This window comes from Erythrolamprus reginae, chromosome 2 (genome assembly GCF_031021105.1).
Source record: "Erythrolamprus reginae isolate rEryReg1 chromosome 2, rEryReg1.hap1, whole genome shotgun sequence".
Classification (NCBI taxonomy): Eukaryota; Metazoa; Chordata; class Lepidosauria; order Squamata; family Dipsadidae; genus Erythrolamprus; species Erythrolamprus reginae.
In genome coordinates, this window is record NC_091951.1 from 223,322,567 (window position 1) to 223,335,525 (window position 12,959).

The 12,959-nt window shown below is 41.8% G+C and overlaps 1 protein-coding gene across 3 annotated transcripts; it reads right to left on the reverse strand.

Moving 5' to 3' along the window:
• On the reverse strand, window positions 1-12,959 carry LRRC23 (leucine rich repeat containing 23). Of its 3 annotated transcripts, none has more exons than XM_070742050.1 (8): window positions 12,634-12,959; window positions 11,157-11,287; window positions 9,765-9,877; window positions 9,351-9,604; window positions 9,102-9,232; window positions 3,560-3,696; window positions 1,789-2,050; window positions 1-293 (listed from the first exon to the last, which is right to left on the reverse strand). In XM_070742050.1, the coding sequence occupies exons 2-8, from the start codon at window positions 11,262-11,264 to the stop codon at window positions 252-254; spliced, it is 1,047 nt and encodes a 348-aa protein (XP_070598151.1). In that variant the 5' UTR covers window positions 11,265-11,287; window positions 12,634-12,959; the 3' UTR covers window positions 1-251. The 3 variants fall into 3 exon arrangements, with proteins under 3 accessions (XP_070598151.1, XP_070598150.1, XP_070598149.1); XM_070742049.1 differs by having other exon boundaries at window positions 12,524-12,653; XM_070742048.1 differs by lacking the exon at window positions 12,634-12,959 and adding an exon at window positions 12,473-12,578.

Sequence of the window (12,959 nt, forward strand, 5' to 3'; positions counted from 1 at the left end):
TTGCTTTCACCAGGCTCTTTTTTATTATTATTATTATTGAAATGCTTCAACCACAACTTATTTGAAAGAACAGGCAACCATCCCAAAAATGCTATCCACAAATGTGGTTCCATCCAGGAGCTGTGCAATTCTCTTCTGTTGTGACATGCTGAGATTAGTGCTAGCTGGGTCAGAACTGTACAACACACGGAAGAAGACTCTGGAAGGCAGCTTATAGCTCTTACTCCTTTCCGGGGACTTACATATTCTTGTCACTCAGTTGTTAAGTCTTCTTGAGTAGTCTCTTCTGCTTCCTGAAAAATACGGAGGGAGAAGAACAGGCTCAGAGTGTTTCCAAATGAGGATCTTAGAACGGCAAAGCATCAGTCGTACTCTAAGTATACAGGCTGCACCAGAAGCGAGTTATTTTTCACAACTGTTATCACAATAGCCATATAGTAGACAGGAACAACATAATCTTCAGAGACACTCTCCTTGGCAAATTCTGTTGGAAGTAGCAAGAGTATTAGCTCCCATTAATCTGGATATTCCAATTCAGGGAGGCATCCCCAGTGAATTATTTGCCTTTTATTTTTGTACAATTCTAGGGCACATTATGGATTTTACAAACAATAAACAATGAAGTACCTTTATTTTAAGCAGGTATGATTTTACTCATCTATACTTCAGGGGTGAACATACTGTTGGAATAATGGAATAATCAAACTGTTTCCTGCACATTTGTCTTAGTACAATTTCAAAGTTTCGTAAGATAATTATGCAGTCTGTAGTGAAGAATCTCCTTGCACATGTTTAATTTTGAATTGCTGGTTATCACCTTTATTGATTCTTTGTACTCAACCCAAATCCTTGTATACTTCTGTAGTATCTTTACTCAGTAGGACTATCCATACCTTCTTTATAGATACTATGTCCTCTGCTCAATGTGGCTGCACCATAATTTTATAAAATGACATTGACAAATGTCAATGACAAATGACAAATCAGTTATTGGTTTTTTCCCAGTGGTTTCCCAATATCTATTTGTTTCCTGTGCTTTTTTAAAAAAAACAACGCACCTGTAAATCTTCTACTCTATAGTATAGATAGCACCATCTGCTACTTCCTTTTAGTTCCATAAATTCTGTTATGGAATGATTTATTCTGTTTTCCAAAGGTCCCTTTAGAACTAGTGACATTGCAGAATCCAAAATTTTATCCTTGCAACAACAGAATCTTTTTATTCCAGTACATTTGTATTCCTTTAAATTAGATATTATTTTTCTCTTTCTGTGCCTCTGCCAACTTTGCATTTGTTTACAAATTTCCAAAAGAAGCTCATAACAATATGCTGCATAAAAATTTGCTGTAGAATTTTAAAGACCACTATAAATAATTTATTATAAAATTAAGCTTCAGTTGGCTAAATCCCCTTCATCAAGTATGGGTTTTCAATTAAAATAGATTTGTATTGCAGCAAATTTATGCCATAATGAAATACTGTTAAGGATTAAGGTAATATAAAATGTAATATAGTTCATGAGAACTATCCAGGTGCACCATTCAAGACTAAACAGCTACACAAAATAGTTGAACAACCTTGGTAAGGAAATGTATTATCCATATAGAATTCATCTGCCTTCAGTGCTCATATCATATTCTCCCTGTGCCCACTTCTCAGTTATGATCCATATGGGACACTACTGTAGACTTAAAAGAAAAACATCTAAGGTAATTATAACAAAAGATAAAAGGGCTGGATATTTCACATTGCTCTAATTGGGAAAAAAATATTTTTCTTTGTCTCACTTCAAGCTCCTTCTCTCTCTCTCTTTCTTTCTGTAACTCCAGCTCTTCTTCCTTTCTCCTTTGACGTATTTCTGCAGCCTCATTGCGTTCTTCTTCCTCAAAGAAATCTTTATCAAGGCGCTCCAGGTTTGGGAGCAGGACCAGGACCTCTACGCGGTATTCTGCATCATCCGAACAAGGATTTTCTAACAGGACCAGGGCTCGTAACATGGGCAGCATTTGCAGCTTTTCCAACTCCTGGAGTTGTGAAATTGCATTTCCCCTGCAGAAATGGGAAAGAGATAGAAAATATATCCCTATGACGAAAATAATAATTTAAAGAACGAAAATAATAATTTAAAGAAAACAATAATTTCAGGAGGAAGTGGGAAGAATAAATGAAGTCAGAGTTTTTTCTGAATTTAAACTATTTCCTTTGTTGCCCTACTTTACTTGTACAATTGTTTACTTTTATATGACATCTGGTGTCAGAATCTTCCCATTAAGCTAAGGTCATAATAATAAGCAAGACATTTAAATTTAAATTATTAATAACTGCAAAAAAAAAAAAACAATCACCACCTAAGACCAATTGGGTCAGTAGAAATTAATAATTATTGTGAACTGCAACTGTTTAAATTACAAATCACATTATTCAAATAGAATAAATGTCTTAGAAGCTTTAAAAGTCTGTTGGCTGCTAATATTCATTTTTTACAAATCTAACATCCTTATATCAGGGCATCTTATATCAGACCCTACTAGTGAGTCTTGTATTGGTCTACAATCACTGAATAATCATTGTACTGATGTAGTTATATTGAGAGCAAGCTTTATATTGCCTCAATGATGTTTGAGTGATGCTAGGTAGATTTTAGAAGTCACTAATGAGAACATGGTGTGATTATACTTTATGATGCAAAATGAGAGTTACTGTTGTTGCAAGTCTATCTCTTGATTTCTATTGACATTTCATTTTGAACAAGTCATTTATTATTTTTATAGTTGCTATATAATTCAAATGCCTCCTCTGTGCCCTTGCCTCATTTCCTACCTCATTTGGGGGACGTTGGTGGGGCATATATAAAATTCCCTTTTTTTTGTATAAAATCCTGTGGAAATGAATGTGACTTACTGCTAAACTAGAATCCATTGTCCCCGCTTCGTATCCAATAATTTAACCGCAACCATGTAAGATTGTCCCTGTTGCTATGATCTAATGCAGTCAATAGCAGTAATGTTCTAGTGCAGTGATGGCGAACCTTTTTCCCCTCAAATGCCGAAAGAACATGGGCGTGCACTATTGCGCATGCACAAGTGCCCACACCCATAATTCAATGCCTGGGGAAGTTGAAAACAGCTTCCCCAACCCCCAGAGACCCTCTGGAGGCCGGAAACAGCCTGTTTCCCAACCTCTGGTGGGCCCAGTAGGCTCATGTTTCGTCGTCCCCAGGCTCCAAAGACTTCTCTGGAGCCAGGGGGTGGGGGGAAGATAAAAACACCCCCCTCCATCCCCCTGAGGCTCTCTGGAAGCCAAAAACACCCTCCCAGAGCCTCTGTGTGAGCCAAAAATCAGCTGACCGGCAGACATGCATGTTGAAGCTGAGCTATGGCAATGGCACTTGTGCCCGAAGATATGGCTCCATGTGCCACCCATCATTGTTCTAGTGCATTTCTTTTTTAAAAAAAAGATTGATATTTATTAGGAAGACATGGTTTAAACATAACTTCTCATATTGTTCTCTTTATTTCCAAAGGGACTTTGATATTCAATATGGAAGCCTATTCACACCGTAGGTTGATGTACTGAAGAGATTTCATGTTGCTTGAGAAGCCATCCAACACTTCAATTACATTGTCACGCAGGTGCAGAGTTGTGAGTTGCTCCAGATTTTCCAAGTCCTCGAGTTGACTAATATTATTCTGAGCCTTTAAAAAAAAAGATATTATAGGGTATTCTGTAGAGAAAAGAGTTGAATTGAAAGTACATTCACCCAATAATGAGGAATAAGAGACCTTATACACCAGTCATGTGTTTGCAATTAATTTTAGAGATATCATTTTCAAAGTCTTGCTTGGAAACAAAGGAGAAAATTGAGGAATAGGTGGATTTCCTGCATTCAATTTAATCTCTATAGATTTTATGGCTTCAGAATCAAGTTAGCACTTGCCTCTGTCTCCTATAAATCTTTTTGTTACATTCTGCCTGATTAAGAGACAAGAATATCTTGACAGTTTGCATACTATTGTGATCTCAAGTGTAATAAAGAAATTGTCCTAAGATGAATAAATATGAAAGATCACATTCTTGACACATGATGTGTGACAAATCTGAGTCATCACTCATGTTCCCTCTATATTCCCCAGTGATCAATTTTACACTGCATTTTGTTTTTATTGTTAATTTAATTTCAAGATTATGCTGTTTCTTTCGTCAAGGAGCTCAGCGTGATTTCTGTCCTCCCACTCTTTTTTTATTCTTACTATAACACTGTTAGACTGCTGAGAATGTGGCTGCTTCATTCAGTGGGCTTTTTGGGAACTAGAATGGGAGTCTGAACGCAGATTTGTGGAGTTCTTAGTAAAATCTTTACAGTGCATCAACAAAAATTGGAGTCAAGCTTGGGAAATTGTACACTAACATTGGACTGTAATTCTACATGTTAATGATTGAAATTGTATCCATTTTTAAATTCAAAAGATCAGACTATGCAATTCTTCTATTCTTCTAACTCTTCTTCTATTCTATTCTAACTCTTCTTCTATTCCTCTATTCTTTCATTGATATGTTCTATTACTATATCTTCTTTTCTATTCTTTCTTAGATATATTTTACTATGAGTATCTCCTCTATAACCTTCATCATGTATTTTTCTATGTGTGTATATATAACTCTGGTGCAGAGCTGAAGGGATTGAATACTGTAGCCTAGAGCAGCGTTTCCCAACCGGTGTGCCGCAGCACACTAGTGTGCCTCGAGACACGGCTAGGTGTGCCACGAAGCTCCAGCTGGGCGGGGCGCTGCCGGTGCCGACCTGGAGCTCCCGCTCACAGCTGTCCCCCAGCTCCTGCTCGATGCCGCGGTTTTTGGCGCTCTCCTGCTGGGCCCCAAAGAAGGAAGGCAGGAAGAAGGAGAGCTCCATTCTTCGCGCCTTTTTCCCGCCTTCCTTATTTGGGGCCCAGCAGGAGAGCGCCGAAAACCGCGGCATCGAGCAGGAGCCGGGGGACAGCTGCAAGCGGGAGCCCCAGGACGGAAGTACCGGCAGCGCCCCGCCCAGCTGGAGCTTCCCTGGCGTCGGCGGCAAGTGTCCTTTGTGGCCCGGCGGGAGGGCACTGGCGGTAGGAGCGGGGGGGCAGCTGCATCGGCCGCAGGCAGTCATGGGGAGATGGTGGCGGTGAGAGGGAGGCGGCGGCGAGAGGGAGCGCTCTCTCTCTCTCTCTCAGCTGACTGCAAGCGGGAGCCCTGACGGGGGCGGTTGGACGTGCTGCTGGACGTCGTACATGCTGGCGCTGCGGGCCTGGCACATACAGTGTCCAGCAGCACGTCCAGCTGCCGCCGTCAGGGCTCCCGCTTGCAGTCAGCTGAGAGAGAGAGAGAAAGAAAGAGAGACATATAAGAGAGGCAGAGAGAGAGAGAAAGAGAGACATAGCAAGAGAGGCAGAGAAAGAGAGAGAGAGCAAGAAAGAGAGACAGCAAGAGAGGCAGAGAAAGAGAGACATAGCAAGAGAAAAAGAGAGACTTAGCAAGAGAGGCAGAGAGAGAGAGAAAGAGAAAGCAAGAGAGACAGAGAGAGAAAGAGAGAGAAAGAAAGAGAGATAGCAAGAGAGGCAAAGAGAAAGAAAGAGACATATAGCAAGACAGTGAAAGAGAGAGAGAGCAAGAGAGAGAGAAAAAAGCAAGAAAGAGATAGCAAGAGAGACAGAGAGAGAGAGAGCAAGGGAGAGAGAAAGACATAGAGGAAGGGAAGGAGGGAGAGAGAAAGAGAAAGAGAGCAAAAAGAGAGAAAGAAAGAGGGATGGAGAGAGAGAAAGAAGGGAAGGAAGGAAAAGAGAGAAAGAGGGAGAAATAGAGCGAAAGGGAGGAAGAGAGAGGGTTTTTTTGTCCAAACTTTTCTTTAGCCCGCCCCCCCCCGCCCCCCCTTTCAATGTTCCCCAGGATTTTGAAAATATGAATAATGTGCCGCGGCTCAAAAAAGGTTGGGAAACACTGGCCTAGAGGATAATTCTCTGCCTTACAAGGCAAAAGTTGCAGGTTCAAGTCCCAGTGGGTATGGCTAGCTGATGAGGCCAAAATAAGGCCGAAATAGATCCTAGTCTCCCTTAATTTTCAAATTCAGCAAAAAAACATGTGACATACATATATATATATGCCCACTAAAACCCTCATTGTGTATTGGACAAAATAAATAAATAAATAAAAGGAGCCACAGACCCAATCAGGATGTCTGTCTCTGGAAAGAGGGCGGCCCTCGCCGGCCTCCTAGAGAGAGTATAAAGGCAAGAGCAGAGCAATAGAATAGAATTCCTTACTGGCCAAGTGCGATTGGACACACAAGGAATTTGTCTTTGGTGCATATGCTCTCAGTGTACATAAAAGGAAAAGATACATTTGTCTCTCCTTATCTCATTTATCTTTTCTTCCTTTCATATATCTTCTCCTCTATTTTTATATCTTTTCTTCTATCCTTTTCTTTATATATATTACTACATGTCTATTCTCTTCAATGTGTATTGTGTATTGGACAAAATAAATAAATAAAATAAATAAATAAATTTAACACATCTTCTATTTAACTATATTACACAATCTGGCATAAACTGTCTCTTTGAAGCTGCTATATGTACTGCAAGGAAAACTTGGAAAAATGTATTATAACAAGGCAAAAAAAGGGAAGATTTTCATTTGCACACTCTACCTTTCACATCGTCAGTGTTTCTCAGGCTTCTCTGTAGCCTCTATAACTATATTGCTCTGTAATATATTTATGTACTTGACTCCAATTGGAGTACAGAGTCGATTGACAATGAGTCAGTCGAGAAGACAGGCTCGTCTTGGTCCACCTGTTTGGAGCGAGTTTGACCTGGTGACACCTAATGAAGTGGACAAGGCCATTGGAGCTGTGAGTTCTGACACCTGTTTGCTGGACCCATGTCCCTCCTGGCTGGTCTCAGCCAGCAGGGAGGTGACATGGTGCTTGGTCCAGGAGATTACCAACGCTTCTTCGAGGGAGGGGTCCTTTCCGGCTCCGTACAAGGAGGCACTTGTGCGCCCCCTCCTCAAAAAGCCTTCCCTGGACCCGGCCGTATTCAATAACTATCGTCCTGGGGAAGGTTGTTGAGAAGATGGTGTCACTCCAGCTCCAGCAGTCCTTGGAAGAAGCCAATTATCTAGGCCCTTGGCAGTCAGGATTCAGACCTGGCTACAGTATGGAAATGGTTTTGGTCACGCTGATGGATGATCTCTGGGGGCCCCAGGATGGGGGTTTATCCTCTGTCCTGGTGCTTCTTGACCTCCCAGCGGCTTTCGATACTATCGATCATGGTATCCTTCTGCGCCGACTGGAGGGGTTGGGAATGGGAGGCACCGTTCTACGGTGGTTCTCCTCCTACCTCTCTGGTCGGTCGCAGTCAGTGTTAGTGGGGGGTCAGAGGTTGACTCCTAGGTCCCTACCTTGTGGGGTTCCTCAGGGGTCGGTCCTCTCCCTCCTGCTGTTTAATATCTACATGAAACCACTGGGTGAGATCATCCAAGGACATGGGGTGAGTTACCATCAGTATGCTGACAATACTCAGCTATACATGTCCACTCAGCGAAGCATCTGTCCATCCATTACCCTGGGGGTTGGGAATTATTGACCCCCTCAGAGAGGGTTCACAACTTCGGCATCCTCCTTGATCCACAGCTAACTTTAGAGCACCATCTTTAAGCTGTGGCGAGGGGGCCCCGGGTCCGTCTCGTGCACCAGTTGCAGCCCTACTTGGACAGGGAGTCTTTGCTCACGGTCACTCACGCCCTTATCACCTTGAGGTGCGACTACTGCAATGCTCTCTACATTGGGCTACCTTTGAAGAGTGTTCGGAAACTTCAGATTGTCCAACATGCAGCCATGCGAGTGGTTTTGGACCTTCCAAGACATGCCCATATCTCGTCATCACTCCGCAGACTGCACTGGCTGCCGATCTGTTTCCGGATACAACTCAAAGTGTTAGTTATGACCTATAAAGCACTACGTGGCATAGGACCAGACTATCTCCAAAACCGCCTTCTGCCGCACGAATACCAGCGACCGGTGAGGTCCCACAGAGTTGGTCTCCTTAGGGTCTCGTCAACCAAACAATGCCGGCTGGCAGGACCTAGGTGAAGAGCCTTCTCTGTGGAGGCCCCGGCCCTCTGGAATCAGCTCCACCTGGAGATTTGCACTGCCTCCACCCTCCTTGCCTTCTGAAAGAGTTTAAAAACTCATCTTTGCCACCAAGCCTGGGGTTTTTAGATCTTCCCCCCAACCAATGAATGTTTTAGTATGATCGTCAAATGAATGGTAATGATAGCTTTTTAAATTAGAATTTTTTAAATAATTGTTTTGAATGTATTATTAATTGGATTGTTTACTATTGTTTTCTGTTTTTTGTATATGCTGTGAGCCGCCCCGAGTCCCCAGAGAGGGATGGCATACAAATCCAATTAAATAATAATAAATAAATAATGTACACAATTACCATGTCTAGTTTGATATACAGTGGTACCTCAAGATACGAACTTAATTGGTGCCGGGAGGAGGTTCGTAAGGTGAAAAGTTTGTAAGACAAAACATTGTTTCCCATAGGAATCAATGGAAAAGCAATTAATGCGTGCAAGCCCAAAACTCAGAAACCCGGAAGCCGGCCGCCACCACCGAAGGAGGCTTGAGCCGCGCGGCTTCCCAGGAGTCTCCGAACGCCGAACGAGGAAGTTCGGGTTTGGCGTTCGGCTTCGGGAGGCTCCTAGAAAGCCGCGCGGCTATTTTAAAAGGTGACCGCCGGGCTGGGGAGCTTCCCAGCACCCCCCCAAACCCCGAACTTTTGCCGAACTTCTGGGTTCGGGGTTCGGGGGGGTGCTGGGAAGCCCCCCAGCCCGGCGGTCACCTTTTAAAACAGCCAGGCGGCTTCCCAGGAGCCTCCGAACGCCGAACCCGGAAGTTCGGGTTTGGCGTTCGTAACTCGAAAAACGTTCGTAAGAAGAGGCAAATTTTTTCTGAACCCCGAGTTTGTATCACGAGTTGTTCATAAGACGAGGGGTTCGTATCTTGAGGTACCACTGTATAGTAAAAAGGGTATTTGAGGACAAGTTTCCTTACCAGGTACAGGTTTTTGAGCTTGGGCAAGTAGATTCCAGCTGTAGACTTTAGACTGTTTCCTCGCAACTCCACTGTATGCAGATTTGATAAGATATCTGGATTCAGTCCTGATAGTTCCTCAATCATATTCCCTGGATATGAGAATAATAAGCAGCGATAATTAATTTGTCCAGGATTCCTTTCCTTCCTCTAGATTCATGGGATTCATTCATCTACATACCGTAGATGGATAAGTGTATACCCACTCACCTCTCAGGTTAAGGCTGAACAAACGTGAGTGGCAAATGCCGTTAGAATCCTTGATGTGGTTGTTGGCAAAGCTTGCAATCTGTAAGTAGGGCAACTCTTCTATGCCAGCACTGACTAACCGATTATTATCCACTTTTAGCCACAGCAAATGTCTGAGAAATGCTAATGCAGAGATGTCACGGAGCAAATTGTCTGACAAGTCTACATACCGTAGATGGATGAAATTATGGATGAATGTGATATCTGTCAGTTCCCTGTCACAAAATGAATAGTGATAATTGCATTATTCCCAAATTATCAGTTTTCCAGTGTCTTCCCTAAACATTTCTATTCCACCAGAAAGTGGACTAAAAGCCCATGGAAAGGAGACAAAATTCTTAGAAAAGTAAGATATATATATGTGTGTGCACTTACTTTTCTCTGACTTCTAATTTCACAAAGGCGTGTGCAAGGCCATTGCCAGTTTTACATAAAAGTGAGAGGCCTTCTTTCACCATCTCCTCATTGAGAGAGTTTGAAACTTGGGGCTGTGGGTGGAAAAGCACAGTCAAGAAAAGATAAAAGAAAACACCAAGTCACAGCAATCCTTTTGTATCAATCCTTTTGTATCAAGAGTGAATGATAAGGCAATAGTTATTTTTCCTCACACATTTCCTTCTACACTTTACATGCCTTCCTTTCTGTGCATGTGTTTGATGTCTTCTTCACTACAGCAGATAAGCTGGGAAGTGGGGAGAGATAAAAAGTTCAGCTGACAATTTTATTTAAAATCCCCAAAACTACATCGCCAAAAAGGCTTCAAGAGTTGTTAACCTAATCTTACGTAGCTTCTTCTCCGGTAATATCACACTACTAACCGGAGCATATAAAACATTCACCAGATCAATCCTTGAATACAACTCATATGTCTGGAACCCACATATTGGAAATAAATATATTAGAAAGTGTCCAGAGATACTTCACTAGAAAAGCCCTCCACTCCTCAACTTGCAACATAATACTTTACGCAACCAGACTTGATATCCTGGGCTTAGAAAGCTTAGAACTATGTCGCCTTCAGCATGACCTAAGCATAGCTCATAAAATTATATGGTAAAATGTCCTTCCTATGAACGACGACTTCAGCTTTAACCAAAACAATACACAAGCACACAATAGATACAAACTCAAAGTAAACTGCCTCAAACTTCACTGTAGAAAATATGACTTTAGCAACAGAGTGGTTAATGCCTGAACTCTGTGGTTTCATCACCAAACCCTCAAAACTTTACCCTTAGACTGTCCACTGTTGACTTCATCCAATTCCTAAGAGGTCAGTAAGGGGCGTGCATAAGCGCATCAGCATGCTACTGTCCCTGTCCTAATGTTCCCTCTTATCAGTATCCATCTTATGCAGATAAACAATCTACGTATATTACAAATATGTACTTGACAACATAAATAAATAAATAAAATCAGCATCCATTATTTCAGAGATGTACATACATTTACTTTATTTCTACAAAGTTCACTGTTTACTGTTTCTTCTTTTTTGTCAGGAATTTCTTGTTTTATACATTTTAAAACAGGCGCTGCTTTAGAAAGGGAACTTGTGGTATCTTTTGCAAAGAGACATAGGCTATGTTAAGAGTTACATCATTGCATTGCCTCTGATGGGCAGAGAAAACATGTTCCAAATTTAATGTAATTTCAATAAACTGTTTACTGCCTGGATTGAGATACTGTATAAATTCCATGAATGATTAAAGGAAATGTGTTTTATATATTTTTTGGGGGGGAAATACAATTAATATTAACATGCGTTACCTCTTCCTCAACTTCTTCCCCTTCCCCTTCATCTTCCTCCCTCTCTTCCTTCTTTTCTTCAAGTTCTTCTTCAGTATCATTTTCATCATCAGGTTCCTCATCTGACATTTTCCAGAGATAATGCTTTCAGGCTATAAATAACAAAGATTGTAAGTGATTTCTAACAACTGGCCAAGAATCTTATTTCAATTGAATATGAACTTGGTATTGGTCAGAAGGGCAAAATGTTCTCATTTGGAGGATTACCATCACAGAAGGTGACGGGAGGGAAATGCTTTTAGGAAATGTCCTATTATTTTCCTCTTCCCGCAACAGAATACCTTACTCCGCCAGACTTGAAATTCTTCGATTAGACAACTTACAACTCCGTCGTTTCCGTCCCAACTTAACTATAGTTCATAAAATCATATACCAAAATGTCCTTCCTATTAGCGACTACTTCACCTTCAACCGCAACAACACAAGCACATAATTGATTTAGACTAAATGTCAACTGCTCCAAACTAGACTGCAAAAAATACAACTTCAGCAATAGAGTAATCAACACCTGGAATGCTCTACCTGACTCTGTGGTTTCTACTCCTAACCCCAAAACCTTTAACCTTAGATTATCTACAATTGCCCTCTCCCCCTTTCTAAGAGGTCTGTAAGGGACGTGCATAAGCGCATCATTGTGCCTACCATCCCTGTCCTACTGTTCTATGGTCTTCTATCATTACTTTTTATCATTACTTTTCCAATGTTTATTTATACAATTTATTATCCTATAATTGTTTGAGAAATATACACTGCTGAAAAAAATAAAGGGAACACTCAAATAACTTCCTAGATCTGAATGAATGCAATATTCTCATTGAATATTTTGTCCTGTACAAAGTTGAATGTGCAAAAACAGCATGTGAAATTGATTGTCAATCAGTGTTGCTTCCTAAGTGGACAGTTTGATTTCACAGAAGTTTGATTTACTTGGAGTTATATTCTGTTGTTTAAGTGTTCCCTTTATTTTTTGTGCAGTAAATAAATAAACAATAAACAAACAAACAAACAAACTTAAGCTGGGTTTAAAACAATATTCCAGGCAGTTGTCATGTGGATTAGAATCTTTTCTTGGTCAGAAGCCTCAGGAAAAAAATCTATTGGAGACCAAGAGGGTTGAAAGTGACAATTCCATGAAGGCCAACTAGGACATAGGAAGGCAGATACATAAGAAATTAAACAAGGACTTTAATTTCCGGCAAAAAGAGAAACTGAAGTCCTTGCACCCATCTGCTTCACCTAAAAAAGGAGAAAACCGACAGAGGCACTTCATTACCTACCCTGGGCAGAAGCTGCACCGGTTGAAAAGCCCTCTATTGCTTTTTGCCTACCTTAGCGTCCCTATTCTCGTGGAAACCAAGGCAACCCTCACCCCCCTCCGGCTGTTTAGCGCCACCTTCTGCCCAATTCGCGTTCCTTCAACTCTCCAATCCGGCAGTACCTAAACGCTTACTACGGTATTATCCATATTCCGAGTTGCTCAACCGGTGCAAGATTTAAACCACTAAAGGTGGATTGCTTGGTTGCTAGGGGCAACTCCGGAGAGGAGGCGGGCGCTGTTAACGCGGATGCCTTTGCTTCTACGACGGCCCCCCCGAATGACTGACTGCCAGGTTTTGCCAACCCGCGAAGACGGCCCTCAGAAGAAAGCGCGGGAGAAGCGTCCTTGGGTAGAGCCTCCCAAGCTGCGGCCCTCAAGCTTGGCGTTTGAGGGAAATCTGGAATTGGATTCCGCAAAAGTGGCTAAGCTTGAGAAGCCTCCCCCCC